The sequence below is a fragment of the Phalacrocorax aristotelis genome, chromosome 1 (assembly GCF_949628215.1).
Source record: "Phalacrocorax aristotelis chromosome 1, bGulAri2.1, whole genome shotgun sequence".
Lineage (NCBI taxonomy): Eukaryota > Metazoa > Chordata > Aves > Suliformes > Phalacrocoracidae > Phalacrocorax > Phalacrocorax aristotelis.
In genome coordinates, this window is record NC_134276.1 from 198136059 (window position 1) to 198151597 (window position 15539).

Below are 15539 nucleotides of genomic sequence, written 5' to 3' on the forward strand. Positions count from 1 at the left end.
ACAGGCGGGCGCGAGCTTCGTAAAGGCTTCAGATCCATCCGCCATTTGTACTTGGCCGCTGTCCCGGAGCTCTTTCGCCGCTGGGTTCGCGCTCTGCCCTCACCCAACATGGCCGGCCGGAGGGCCCGTCACGTGGGTAGGGGGCTGTATCCCCTCACGCCGCCCGCCCCCGCCTGCCGGCGCCCTCTGCGGGGCGGCCACGTGGACGCCCGAGCGGTGAGTGCGGGCCGGGCCGAGGGCGCTGCGTCCGTGCCGCGGGCGGGGCGGGAGGTAACGGTCGTGTGCGAGGGGGAGCGGGGAGGCCGCCAACGGCCCGCTTGTTCGCCGCAGTCCGGCAGCAGGCGGGCCAGCGGGCGTCCCCAGGAGTCCCGTTCCCTGTGGAGGCGCTGGGCTGCGGCTGCGGCGGGGCGCTGCCGGGCGGTTCCCTCGGCTCCCCGCCTCCCGGGCGCGGTAGTGGCGGCGCGGCGGGAGGGAACAGAGGGGGACCGGGCCGGGCAGCTGCCTCCTGAGGGGTCGCGCGCCCCGCCTGTCAGCGGGTGAGGGGGCGGCCTCCGCCGCGGAGATCTCTGGCGGCCTCGGGGACGGTGGCTCCAGCAGCGGCGGGTGATGCGGCGGTCTCGTCCTGGAACGCCCCAGGGCTGCGTGGGAGCGACTTCAAATCCGCCCCGGCTGCGGGCGTACCGGCGCGCGCCGTGACGCGCGGGCGAGCGGCCGCCTCCGTTCGGCGTCTCTCGGGTTTGGGGCTCGGTGGGTCCCTCGGCGGCGCTTTGCGTGGCTCGGCGGTGGGCGGCCGTGTCCGGCCGGCCGCTGGGGGGGCGGGGGCGGCACACGCTTTGGGCAACAGGCCAGCGGAGGGGGCTGCAAGGGCGGGGGTGGCTGGGTGGTTTGGGTTTTGTTGTCGGTTTTTTTTCAGTTGGGAGCATTTCTTCCCCAGTCCGAGCATCTCCCTTATGAGGAGAGGCTAAGAGACCTGCGTTAGTTCAGCCAGGACAACAGAAGATTGAGGGGGATCTTATCAATACTTATAAATATCTGAAGGCTAGGTGTCAGGATGATGGGACTGGACTCTTTTCAGTGGTGTCCAACGACAGGCCAAGGGACAATGGGCACAAGTTGGAACACGGGAAGTTCCACCTCAATATGAGGAAAAGCTGCTTTCCTGTGAGGGTGCCAGAGCAGTGGAACAGGCTGCCCAGGGAGGTTGTGGAGTCTCCTTCCTTGGAGACATTCAAAACCCACCTGGACATGTTCTTGTGTCCCTGCTCAAGCAGTGGGGTTGGACAAGATGCTCTCCAGAGGTCCCTTCCAACCCCTACCATTCTGTGATTCTGTGGGTTTCTACATAGCTTCATCATACCTTCATACCCGGTGCTGTCCCAGGCTTCGTCTCCTGCCTCAACTTTCTTTTCTCTCTTTTGTCTTAGTTGTTTTCTTTTAGCCAGTCCCCAAATTCATGAAGAGATGTACATAAGAATAGCAACTGTTGTGTCCCTTATTAGATAAGACGACAAAGCAATTGTAGCAACGACAAGGTTTAAACCTGACTTCATTCAAAGTTAGCTTTAGAATAAAGTTGGAAGAGCTATTAACTATGGAGGAAAAAGACCCATGAAAATTGAAGATAATACAACATAGGTTTTACCAAAGCTAGATCGAGCTAAAGAGGGAGGCTTCTGTGGTGGGATGCCTTTGGTGGTTCTGCTTAGATGCCTCCACAGAGAGCATGTGAGGGAGTGAACTGTGGTCTCTATAGACAGATACAACATGCAGATTGGCTGCCAACTCTAATGTATTTATACTGAACAGTGTCTGAAAAACATAAGTGAGCTAAATATGGTATATTTTTCACGGGGAACGTAAAAAGTCCATTACTAGAACTAATGACCCTTCCACAGAAAAAGTATAGATAAAGAATAAAGCACTTCTGATGAAAGTGCTTCAGCCTTTTTTAGTGTGAGAAAACAATTTATTTTCAATCCCAGGAAGGGATTAATTCTTTATGTTGAAAACCTGTGCTCTCCTGTGATTCAGTCTTGATGTAGACATCTCGGGGCGGGGGGGAGTGTCAATGTGGCTATGTTGTGTGGGTCTGAGGAAGGTTCTTCTAAAGTTGTTAGAATGTTAATGGTGGATATAACTATTTGTATTAGCTTATGATATTCCTCTAACCTTCATTATTAAAATATTTTTATTAAGTGAAAATCTGTTTTTGTGGTTTTGGCATTTAAAAATAAAAGCTGTAAGTGCAAGTATTTTGCCTTTATATAGCAAACATCAAATTTGGTGTCTACATGTCTTGATAAATTCCACTTGAATTTTGAGGTTTGTCAGCATTAGTTTGCAACAGAGCAAGTTATCTTGAGGCTTGACAAGACAGCTAAATTTATTAGGCTTTATCTCAGAAATCTAGGTGTTGTCTTCATGCTTTGTTTTTTTATCTTCTAGCATGTTTCCCTTGAGGGAATATCAGTATGTATGATGCGTATAATTATCTTCGAAATGTATGAGTATGCTGGCAAGCTTACTTTCTTCAGACATACAAAAGGATTGGAGTCAACAAGATTAAAAAAGGCCTTGTGATAAACTGTGTATGGGATATGTAGCCTCGCTGTCATTCCAATCATTTAGGAAGTTGGGGACTGATTATTCTTGTGGTGATAAGGTAAAGATATCAGGAGCAGACTATATTGTGGCATGGTCAGAGTATAATGAATGCAATATTTATAGGTAAAGATAACGTCTTTTTATTACACAACTGATAGAGTTAAGAAGGAAAAAAATAGAGCTGCTTGGCACTGGCATCCATTTACAAGGATTCATTGGGTCCTAAAATACCTGAAATGTTAAGAAGCTGCAAACTGAGAGAGACAATACCTATCTTGTTGTTGTATTATGTGCTGCTTCATGTGACACACAAGCTACTCAAATGCCTGTGTTCCTTCATGCAGTGGTGGGTTGATCCTTCAGTATCCTTTTTTCTCTTGGGTAAGTTTGGCCAGAAACATGAGATGCCTCTCTGTTTATTGAAGAATTCAGCAAGAGAGCTTTCTAGAGACAAGAATTTGTACAAGGTAAATTGCCCTGTGCAGAGGCTTAATTCCTCCCAAACACTTCCTGAAGTCCCCCTGATGGCAGTCCCATATCTCTTTTACTGCTGCTGTGGAAAAGTGAGTCTGTCATAGCATAACCCATTTTTATCCATCCTTGTGAAGGAGTAATACTAGGCACAGGTTAAAAAGACTTCTTTGCGCTTCCTGGGATGTTATGTTTATTTAGGCTCTTAACCTTGCAAAACAAGCCGAAAATCCTGAGGACCTACCACAGAACTGTCTTTGACCCTGGGGTGAGACCTCCAGTTACAGTGTGTACCAGTGACAGTCATGAGAAAAAGAGATGCAGTGAGTGAGATATATAAAATAATATGCAGATACATGCAATTTACAGGAAGTACACAAATTTCAGGATTTATTGGTGTTAGCTGTGAAAATAAGGAGCATTAGCTCACTATTTTTACTAATGAGCAGGGCAAACATCAAATCAGAAGAAGGTAACTCTAGGAGGCAGTTGCTAAGTGATCCTAGCAGAACTGCCAACTATCTTCTGTTTGATGGACACATTTAGACCAAAACATAGGAGAAAACATATCTAATTAAAACCCTGGTTGTACCTTAAAGGTGCTGTTTTTAAAGTTTTGTTTCTGTGAGAACAGAGCAAGGATAACAATAACCAAAATCTCTTGTCTTTTATTAAATTGTAAACTTACAAAAAGTGAGAAGCTTAAATTTAAAGAACATGAAATAGATTACCATGTTTTTACTGGAAATGATCATGGAAGATAACTTTTTTGTTACTGGTTTATAATCTGAAACTAGAAAAGATGAGCTGGTTACACATGACAATATTATGCTTTATTTCCTCTGGTATCACCTGGACACATGATTTTATCACCATGATAAAATACATCACAAGTACTACCATAAAAATGGCTCAGCACAGCATTGTAAAACTAAGCACCAGGGAAAGGTGGCCTTCATTTCTGGGCAGGAGTGTGAAGGATGGAGTTCAGACCATCTCATACCATAAGGACACTTGGTGTGGGTGCCAAAGGGGAATCCTCCTTTGCTTGCTGAGTCCAGACCTAGCTGCTCAAAGTACTCCGTTCCAAGCAATGTCTCATCCTTGTGGTTCCTCTCCCGCTAGTTCCAGAGTCCTAGGCAAATGAGAGAGGATTATTCTAAAGATCATGTGTCGATCCAGTGTGAGATTAACGTGAGAGTAAATGACAAAGCTGCCTCTCCCACAAAACGTGGATATAATCATGGTGATGCTTTCGGCAGTGATGTCTGAGGTTTTTTTTAGGTGAAAACTAAAACTTTTACATTTACAGAAGGTGGCATAAATCATGAAATGCTTCCTGAACGTGCTTTTGGCAGTCTCCTCAATTCATTGAAGGTATATTAAAAAAATTGGATGGATTATTTATTAGTTTTTGTTTAAACTTTTACAGTACTGTTTTCCTTGCATTATCTATCTTTCTGTTTGTACACTTCATACAGTGTTATTAATGTATTTTCTTTTAATTTCCTTTTAATAATAATAGAATATATGCAAATTTCAAATCCAGTATGGCTCAGAAGAGGAGCTCGAGTGGGCGGTCATTCCCATTGCTGCTGCTGATTATCGTTGTGGCCTTTGTTCATCTAACTGTATGTCCTTTTACGAAAGTGGAGGAAAGCTTTAACCTACAAGCTATCCATGATGTGGTGTACCACCAACTGGACTTGGATAAGGTAAATTGCAAAGAAGGTGTTCTTTCCTGGACACTGTTAAAGATTGCAATTCCTCGCTATACGAGTAGAATAAATGCAATGTGAATATGATTTATCCCCATTTTCCTTTGTTTCTGATTTGCCTGTCTTACTTAGATTTTCCTCTTTGCAGTATGACCATCATGAATTTCCTGGAGTTGTCCCTAGAACGTTCCTTGGACCAATTTTTATTGCTGCTCTTTCCAGCCCAGCTATATATGTACTTTCTGTGCTAAGAATGTCCAAGTTTTACTCCCAGCTGATAGGTATGAGAACTTTAAATCATCAGAATAGAGATGTTTTTACTATTGGACTGATGGATGACATTGCTGTAACATTCAGTGTGTGGATCAGTGGTTAAAATGTGATATTCATTTCCTTAATGAGGGATTTTGCAAACTGTAGATGCTTAGAGCCAGCAGGGCAGTTCCACCCCCTCTTCGGTATAACTAACAGCATGGAGAAAGTCTGTGCTAACAAATGTCAGACAGTGTAGAAAAAGCAAGCATCTCCAGAGAATACGCTGCCATGTGTACTTCTGTGTATGCCTCAGAAAATACTGTTTAACTTGGGCATAGAAGCATTGACCTTTGTGCAAAAGTATCAGGCACGTTACACATAACAGAGGTTAAAATAGGTAAACTAATTGGGAAGTTTTGTTTTTCTTTGAAGTGGGTTATACTGTGATCTCTTCATTATTACTCTGCATAATTTCTTCCCATTATGTTATGTAACATCGTTGTTCATCAGTGATCCCTCTGATACCACTCTTACTTCCCATTTTTATTCTTCTGATAGTCCGAGGAAGCTTGGGGCTCAGTGTGATTTACACATTATGGAAGTTGCAGAAAGAGGTTAGAAAGCAATTTGGAGCAACTACATCAACAGTCTTCTGTCTCATCACTGTTACTCAGTTTCATTTGATGTTTTACTGCACACGAACCCTCCCTAATGTGTTTGCACTTCCTTTTGGTAAGTATTCATGTAGGAGTAGTTTTAAAATACAGAAATTCTTCTCAAATGTACCAATAGTTAAAGCATATAAAAAGTAGGATCAGACCAAATTAATATATGTGCTTGATTAAATTGTATGATAACAAGACTAGAAAACTTAAGCAGTTGTGATTTCTTTCTATTTTTTTACCATGTATGCTTACAGTGACTGTTGATTCAAGTTTTATTGAGTCTATGTGGAGTTCCTCAGATGGCTTTGGCTAGAGGTTTGAGTACAAATATCTGATGTGTAAAACATAGAGATATTGAAAAGGCAGTAGGTACACCTGCAGTTAAAAAGATCTGTGAACTTGGTCTACACAGGAAACAGCTTTCTCATGAGACTGGAACAAACTCCTACCGCAACCTCCCCACCTTCCTCTTCTGGAGTTAGCTACAAATGTAGCAGTTTTTACACTTAAAGGGGAAAAAATTCAAAGTCAAAACCTTACTCTACACATACAGTTTTTCCCTAGAGATGATGAGAGGAAAGTTTAACCACATGTGACAGATACTAGCTGAGTCACTTAATGCTTCAGTGCAGGTTGTTCAACTAATAAAATCATGGGGTTGGTGTAAGAACCTGTGTAGATCAGCACTGAAAAACAAACCAAAGAGGAGTTGAATTGTCAGATGAACGCTGTAGTAACATACCTCAAATTATCTGAGAAGTTTTAGAAATACAAGTTTTTTCATGGTTTTGTACTACTGATGTTTCACACGCTTTCCTTAGGATCATTACCAGTTTGCTATGCAGTCAGTGTTATGTGATGTAAACTGTGAAAAACGTAGAGGCAACTTCATAGTACTCCCTTAAGGTTTGGTTGGTTCACCCCCCACCCCACCCCCACCCCCCCAGCTATTAAATATACTGTCTAGGAAGTATTCCCATGTTCCTTCTGTGCTTATACTTTTCCTAATTATTTGAGCATCAACAGTATAAAGTTGCGTGTTATTCCAAATTACATTTCTCTAACAGAGGAAGCATTTCTGGACTAGAAATGGTAGGAAGACCAAGAGAGGATTGGTGGGAAGTTAAAGGAACAAGATACTAGCATTGAGAAAAGTTGTTGCCCTTTAAGAAAACGAATACTTCAGTGTGTCAGATGGTGTGCTTTATTTTTGCAGTGCTCCTGGCATTGACGTTTTGGATACAGCAAAAGCAAAGGCCATTCATTTGGTTCTCAGCTTTGGCAATTATAGTCTTCAGATCAGAGCTCTGCATATTCTTAGGCCTCATGCTCCTGGTGACATTATTAACTAAAAGAATCTCCATTTTCAAGGTGCTTTCCCATGCTGTTCCTGCTGGAATTTTTTGGTTGGGTAAGTGTTTGCTTGGAAAAAGCAAATGCCACATAGTAAATTCAACAGAAGTTTGGAGATTTGACTGACTTCCCTGGTGACCTGGCCTTTAGGGCAATTTTTTTTGTCTGATTCCATTTGCTAGTGATATGACACAGGTATTTATTTCTTTGAAAACTTCCGTGTGAGGAAATAGGTGTGCACAGAGCAGTACAAAGATACTGTGACCCCCACCTTTAGATGCTTACAGTATAATGTCCTGCTCGTAAAAAGGCTTAGGTGTGCAAGTTGACTTTAGTATAATTAATAACTACACTGTAGCTACGCATGCATTATTGGCTGTAGTATCTATTGCCATGACAGTAAGCTGAATCCCAGGATAAAATATGACAGTGTGACAGACAGGAATAGTGAGCAAGAGGGTTATGGGGAAAGTCACAGTTCAGCTTTGTTTCTTTTTTGCCTTTTATCCCTTATCCTCCATCTTCCCTCCCACCTAATAAATAGCAGCAAACTTCTAGAGATTTTTTTTCTTAACTTACCAGCTTTACAAAAAAAAAAAAATCCATTTAGTACCATTTGAAGTTAACCTGGGTTTCTTAACATTGATTAAATTTAATGCTCTAATAATCTTTTAAAACAAACTTTAATTAAACCATTGCTTTTCACACCTGGGGGTGGACTGGGGCAAATCTCAATCGGATTCCTGTCTAATGTGCTTCTGTTAAGACTTCTATTAAGAAGCACCTCTCTCCCCTGCATTTGCACTGCAAGACAGGCAGATTCAACCTCCTCTGTGGCTTTGGGTGAGGCTTACAACGCATGATCCAGTTCATGTTGATCTCATCGGTAAATGTGCAATTAGGATGTGCTAGTTTGCTTTTCCCTAGTAATTAATTCACGCAGATTTATATTTCTTCACTTCTTTTAGGGCTAACAGTTGCTGTGGATTCTCTGTTTTGGAGGCAGCTTGTGTGGCCTGAGGGGAAAGTGCTCTGGTATAACACAATTTTGAACAAAAGTTCCAACTGGGGAGTATCCTTTCAAATGTCCGGGGAGAAATCTATTGAACGCTACCAGCCAAATCAAAGACTTGATGTAACCTATTGCTGAGACTCAGTTATGGTGTTAAATTTTACTTTTCATCTAGTATTCCATTTTTTGAAGCTTATGAGACAATATCTGCTTCTTAATCTTTCCGGGGCAGATTTCTTTGCCTTGGTTTTTCATGTTGCCCATCATTATCACTCTTTGATGTGCCTGTCTCTGGTGATGTGAATGTAGTTTGCCAACTGCTTTTATTTCTCAAAGGGTCAGGCAGTAAATCAAGTGTGTGGAAGAATGTGATGTACAAAAAGTATACTGCATATTTGCAAAATTTGAGTGTACTACTCTAAAGAAGAGTTACTTTACTAGTCAGCAGTGAAAGCATCCTTAACTCTGCTTTTCACCTCGAAGACCTCTCCCTTCCTGTGGTATTTCTATTCAGCCCTGCCTCGTGCTCTGGGATGCAGCATAATATTTGTACCTTTAGGTGTAGCAGAAAAGAGAACTCGGATATTGCTTTTGCCAGCACTGGGCTTTATTTTCTTGTATTCGTTTCTCCCACACAAAGAGCTGCGTTTTGTCATATATACTTTTCCTGTCTTCAACATAGTGGCCGCTAAAATGTGCTCACGGATGTAAGTTCAAAATTCTGTTCGGTTTTTTCTCTGAAAATGCAAAAGAAAAGCAAAACTATTATTACGGTTTTTATGCAATTCTTTCCATCTTGGAATCTGGATCACCTTAAGGTCTTCATATGCTTTAGCAAGGAGGGCTGTATCATTGTACCTGTTCGACTAACAAAGGAAACGGAGACAAAGAAGAGTTAAATGATCTGGCAGGACTATTTGGCAAGTCTGGGGCAGAGTTGAGAACAGAGCCCTGATTTTCCTGTTACACTGTTTTATTCAGTCTTTATCCAGGAGACAAGAAGACACATTCTGGTGTACTGCTGTGTTGTTAACATAACTTACCTTAGGAGATAGTTTAAGGTACAGGTGGGGCTTGTGAAACATAGTTTGTATTAAATAGTTAAATTTGGGTATATTGAATAGACAAATTGACTTTAAACTCTGAACTTCCTTGAAAGAGAATGCATTTATAGCTAAAGGTTTTAAACACAGAAATACTTGGCTTTACTGATGAGCTTTTATTAGCTCTATTAATGAGAATATTCTAATATAAATGCCACTAGAAGCTAGTCATTTAGAAAAGGATAATAAATGCATTCCATACACGTGATAGTAATAAAGCTTGCATATTCTTTATTATCTAGCAGTAGCATTTTCATAAAAGTTTTGTCACAATAGTTAATGACGAGTATGACAGAAAAATAAATTTATTCTTATGCATTTTTTCCCCCTCAACAGTCTGAATAACTACCGGAAATCCTGGATGTACAAACTTGGATCTTTCGTTGTTATAATGCATCTTCTAGTTAATGCTGCTTATTCAGGAACATCTTTATATGTTTCACATTTCAATTATCCTGGAGGAGTGGCAATTCAGAAGTTGCATGAGTTGGTACCTTCAACAGCAGGTATGTAAAGCTGGCTGGAGATATGTTCACCTAATTTCAATTGCAATTTTTTTACATGTATTGGATATTACATATTCACACAACTTGCATGCATCTCTGTTACTATTTTATTAATAATCAGAGTGTTCTTACAAGAATTTTGAAATTGTATTTTGCTTTCTTTCCTTATATAGACGTGTCTGTTCATATTGATGTGGCTGCAGCACAAACAGGAGTTTCTCGGTTTCTAGAAATCAATTCAGATTGGAGGTATGTTATGAATAAGGTATTTTGATCTGAAGACAGCCTGCTCTTTTCTTCTTTGTATATGCACAGGGGCAAGCATCACAGATATGGTTTCTGGTACAGCATATTTATTAAGCCAGGTCAAGAACAATGTGAATCTTCAGAGAATTTTGATGTGTGCAGTGCTGTCATTTCAGAATTAGAGCACTGCAACGTTTTTTAATTGTTTTGGTTGGTTCTGGTTTGTGTAGAATAGTGTAGAAGCTTTTAAAGACATCAGGAACAGTGCAAAAAATTGTAGCTTACTAAAACACCAGTATCTTTAATGCAGCTACATTTGGTGTCTCACTAGATCTTGTAAACCACAGCTGTAGATGAACACTTTTCTGCTCTTGGCAGAACAGTGTGTGTAACTGTAGGGCTATCTTCTCATTTTGTTTGTTTTTTGAATAATGAGTGGCAATGTGAGGCTTACCTGCTGCTTAATATTCAAAGTGTATTTTTATGTGGAACATCCTTTGTATAGATGGCATTGAAGCTGCTTTTGTGGACTCTCGGTCCCCTTCATTGGCTCTGAGGGAAAGCAGTCAAGTGCTTTGTTACCATGACCAGCAGTGATGTACAAACAGTTGTAAGAATCAGAATATTGAAATGAATAGTAGGAGATATTTGTGGGATGGCATTGTTTGCTTTTCAGGATGCAGACCAAAAAAAGGGGTCCCTTTCTCTGATTCCTAGGCCTAGCTTTTCAGCTGAAATGTAGGTTTCTAATTTAAAGTGTCATCTTAATAAAAACGATTCAGCAGAAAGTAACACAAAGCCTCACTTCATACTTGCACAAAACAAAAGCAATACAAGCAGATTTTGGTTTAAGAAGTGCTCTGAGCATGGAGTTCTTTTCCCCCAGGTAGTCTTCAGGATCAGATGAACAAACATAATTTAATTATTGCTATGTTTAGAGATAAAGGCATTTTGGAAGTGAAGAGGAAGAGGGGGAAAAAGTATGCTTCTGGGGGAATTACAGAAATCGAGCTGGCTATGCCTTACTTAATTTCTGTGTTCTCTCATAGTATTGTGATGGTGTGGAGAGTTTAAAGCTGAATTGCCCTCAGTTACCAGTCCAATGTTTATTTCAAATTTTTGCATGTTCAATCTAGAGAAAGTCTTAAACCATGAACAGTCAGGAGGAGATATTAAACTATTAATAATATTAAACTATATCACTACAAGTGATAGAACACACATGATAGCTAAAATGTTCCTATTTCAGTTTTTTGAATATACCTAAGTACACAAGCTGCTCTAGATACAACTATACTGTCCAAATACAGTGCTTAATTTCAGTGAGCTTTTTAAGGGGGTGGGTTTTGAACTGTTTTGGGCTTGCAAGGTTGTAGTGTAGTGTGGGACTGAAAGGTGAATGAATAATATCCCTGTTACCAATGGATGTTTCATAGCATTGCAGCTACAGAGCAGTTTGTTTCTCCTGCTTTTATCTTTACTCATGAAAAAGCCTCAAGGGAGGGCTGATTCACTGTAAAGTTTCACATGAAAAAAATCAGGCAAAATCCACAAGTGAGCACCATACACAGGTCTACCACTTTGTCTGACAGCACAATAGTGTAGAGTTAGTGACACCAGCTGTCCCATTTTCTCTATCCAAGGAAGCGACAGCCTTTCAGATGGGTGAAAGCTAATTTACCATCTTCATAGACTGTGTACATCAAGTAAAAACAGATTTATGGATGGAGTGTCTATGAAGGCTGATGATTCATCAGGGTAACTACAATCCATAAATAAAAGTGTCTTAAAGTTAAGAGCTTTCAGTGGCGTGCTCAGATTAGATCTATTTGCCTCAAGAAAAAATGCAAGTGATCCATTATTTTTCTTCAAAGAGTGATTGAAAGAAGCTTGATGGAGATTCTTATGCAGAACAGGTGTTACAATCTTGTCTTCAATTAGTGCAGTCTCTTTGAACCAGGAATAAATAGGCTGTGTAAGCTTGAAGTATTTAAAAATAATAAAATTCAGAAATGCTTGCAGACAGATGAAAGGCCCTTTATTTGCTGATGAAGAAAATGCAAAATTAGTAGTTGGTAAAGCTGTTACAAAGTATGCCATTCCTTCTGCCAGTTTGGACACATGTACCATCCTAAGTGGTGGTGTGATCTTTTTGGAAATAGCAGATGAAATTGGTGTGTAAATTTTTTTAAAAGTAGAAAGCACTTGTTCAGTGTGCAAAGTCTAATTCTGCATTATATGATGTATTTATTGACATCTTTGGAATCTGTCAGCCTGGGGTCTGCTCTGGGTTGCCAAAATTTTAGTTAACAATCCATACAAATCCTCTAGTTGGCTCTAGAGTACCTTAAATATCTTAAATGTTAATGACTGCTATATCAGGGAGTGTTGTAAAAATGAGTTGAGATTGTTTCCAGTTTTTCACAGAGAATTCAGGCAGATGAGAGGCCAGGCCTGCAAAAAACATGTGGTGAAAGATGCAGCCTGGATTTATTCCTCGGTGCATTTAAGAGTGTGTAGGGTTGGGATTGCACCACTGCCCTACCATTGTCCATGCCTGTAAGAAAAGCCACAGCCTTGAGTAAGTTGCTTGTGAAATGCGTGGGAGGAATTGGGTGCCTAAGAATAGGAGCTCCAAAAGCTGGTAGAAAACAGTTCACAGAAAAGGGCAATAGAAAGGGTGAAGAACTGGGCACTGTTCCTTACTAGAGTTACAGAGCACAGACACTCTTTTATAGTTAGATGTGTAAGACCATCTTGTCATAAACAAATTAAAGGTAAGTAACCTCCATCTTAACCTCTGTCTTCTGGACTCCTACCCAGTTTTAGCATAGAACATTTTTCTGGGATATAGAGCAAAGATTTGAAACCAGGTCTCCCACTTTTGGAAGATGTTTAATTGTCATCTGTGCAGTGTTTTGGGGTGGACTTATTATTCCCCGTTGAAGCTGTTGGACTGAGGACTCGATCAGGCTGCCATGCCTAATGTAAGCATCATAACCCTTGGGCTACAATTCCACCTGACTCTCTTCAGTGAATTAATAAATAACTATTGCTAAGTAGAACAGTGTCTTCATGAGACAGTGAGGGAGACCTACCTTGATTTCTAGAAAATTGAGAGGTTCATACAGCTCTGTGAGATAATGAACTTCAGTTCTGGGCTTAGGTCAGACAGGAGTGGCTGAACCTAGATCTTTCACATCCCTGCCAAATGCTTAAGTCACTTGTTTTCTCATGCTGTAAATTCCCTCTGAATATAACTCCTTTTAAGAAATAACGGTTAAGTGTACATGTTAAATAGTTTAGAATTCACTAGTTAATTTTATGCATTTTTAAAAATATTTTTATATATTGAGGTACCTAAACAGGTTTATAAAAGCTTACCCAAAGTGACCTGCCCAAACATGTAGTACATCAGGGAACTGAACCCAGAAATAAGTGCCAAGTTTATATTATAATAGCGAGGCTGTTGGTTCGTTCTTACAGTGTTCAAGGAAGTATTCACCCTGGTATTCTCTGAGGCTCCTAGTTTAATGTACAACTACCAGACGAGAGAGGTTTCTGCTAAAGTGCCTCATAACACTTTTTTAAAATTAAAAAAAGGCAAGCCCCCTCCCCTCACCCCCCCAAAAAAAAAACCAAACCCAAAAAACTAACGCTGCACTTAATCCAAACCACAATTCCTGTAGAGTAAAACTTAAAAATTAGTCCAGTTTTTTACGGTCTTAGGCTTTGGGGTCCTTTTTCCACAGAACTCAAATAGGGGACTAGTGAGAAATTTTCTAAGAGCAATGATTTGTATCACAGTAGCAGCAGAAAGACTTGCATGGAATGCCTGGCTCCCTAAACTTTATAAAGTACTATTTCCTCCTCCAGTACTAGTTAATTTAGACAAGAAATATAACTGAGAATGTTACAGTTCCTTGTGTGTTTCATCTTAGATGCTACATGCTCTTGCAATAATGGAGATCTTTAGTAGGTAGAGGTATGTAAATAAGCCGCCTTTATTGTTTTACAGGTATGACAAAAGAGAAGATGTTAAACCAGGAGACCAGTTGATGTTTTCTTACACGCACATACTGATGGAAACAAACCCTCTTCAAATATCACATTACAAGACAACCCACAGGCCACTGGCAAATATACCTGGCATCAGTAAAATTGGGTTGAACCTGACTGCACTACCTCCTTTTACTTTAAACTTGAAACCAAAATTAGTACTGTTGGAAAAACTTCCTCTATCATCTTGACTGTGAATTTTAAGTCTTTTGATGTAATTTTGCTGATGACTGAATAATCTAAGATGGCAGCAATTTGTCATTCCAGCACTGCAATTCAGTTTCTGTGGGAAGGCACGGAAAAATCTTTGTACCTATTGGTATTTAGTTCCGTCCTGTTTCTTACATTAATATTACAATGCATCCCTAGTCAGTATATACTCGAATACTGAGTTGTATTGTTAGATATGTTTGAGAGAGGCTACCTACAAGTTCAGTGGTATTAAGTAAAATCTGTTTGGTTTGGGTAGCTGTCTATTTCATAATGTAGCACAGGTATGTCCTAATTGTTCAATATAAGATACATAATAGAACAGGTTTGTGCTACGGCAATAATTTGATATGTAATCTGTGTGTGCAAAGATGTATTACTTGATGTATCTGCAGGATTGTAACCCCTTGGTTGTCAGATTGCCTGTGTGAAACTTAATGATGTTATCAACATAGGAAAGCCATATTCACTGTAGCTTCATCACAATGCTTAATTGTATCCTGTAGGCTACCAAACTAATTAAAGATTTGCTTAAAAAGCAGTTAGACATCTTGACAAGCACTGTCTCATAACAGATTTGAGTATTGGAGGATGGTTATCTTTATTCCAACAGTTCATAAATAAGCAGCAACTTGGATTTCAGAGGAAAAATTTTAAAAATAATGTTTCTCTCTTCTGCTGCAATGATATTATCTTAATTTGCAGTGCAAACACCTATGAAAATATTCACTTGAACACACTTTGAGAAGATAGGTGCTGTTCTTTTTTTAAATTAAGTAGTCCCTTTGGAAAAAAGAAATAATATAATGTGCCATGTGTTACATCCTATAAACTAGGGTAAGATAGCATGCTCTGTAATCTCTTTATTAGATGTTTTTGTTAAGGATGTCTGCCTAGATTGCTGAATGGAACAAGTTAAGGGGTAAACTACGGGAAAAAAAATTTTGGTTGGGGCCAGTTGTAATATGACAGGAGCTCCATTCGTATAAAAAAAATCAGTATTGATGAAGTAATCATGGGCAGAAAACTATTCCTTGCTGACTGGAAACTTGCGTAAAAAATTCTTACTGAATAAAATGGTTGGGTTTTTTTTAAAAAACTCTTAAAAGCATGCTTTGTTCAGAAACTATATTTACCCATGCGTGTTTCATTAGGACCATGTTTTCTTTTTATCCTTTAGATTATGTATCAGAGGAACTGATCTGGTGGGGTGGAGCCTGCTCCCCCATGGGTGCCTGTTGCTGTTGGGCAGGCTTCCTCACACTGAGCAGATCTGGCAAAGGCAACCTGCAGAACTTGTTGGTCCAGTCTCTGACTGCTCTTGAAATCACTCAAGT

At 40.3% G+C, this 15539-nt stretch overlaps 1 protein-coding gene across 5 annotated transcripts; it reads left to right on the forward strand.

The window, feature by feature from the left end:
* Positions 1 to 131: 131 nt before the first annotated feature.
* ALG12 (ALG12 alpha-1,6-mannosyltransferase) lies at positions 132 to 15301 on the forward strand. 5 transcript variants are annotated; one of them, XM_075081277.1, is made up of 10 exons: positions 132 to 216; positions 4601 to 4790; positions 4942 to 5074; positions 5607 to 5780; positions 6930 to 7124; positions 8035 to 8138; positions 8562 to 8785; positions 9518 to 9687; positions 9861 to 9936; positions 13952 to 15301. In XM_075081277.1, exons 2-10 carry the CDS (start codon positions 4626 to 4628, stop codon positions 14181 to 14183), a joined length of 1473 nt encoding a protein of 490 aa, XP_074937378.1. In that variant the 5' UTR covers positions 132 to 216; positions 4601 to 4625; the 3' UTR covers positions 14184 to 15301. The 5 variants fall into 5 exon arrangements, with proteins under 5 accessions (XP_074937378.1, XP_074937382.1, XP_074937380.1 ...); XM_075081281.1 differs by lacking the exon at positions 132 to 216 and adding an exon at positions 230 to 270; XM_075081279.1 differs by lacking the exon at positions 132 to 216 and adding an exon at positions 663 to 747.
* Positions 15302 to 15539: the final 238 nt, after the last annotated feature.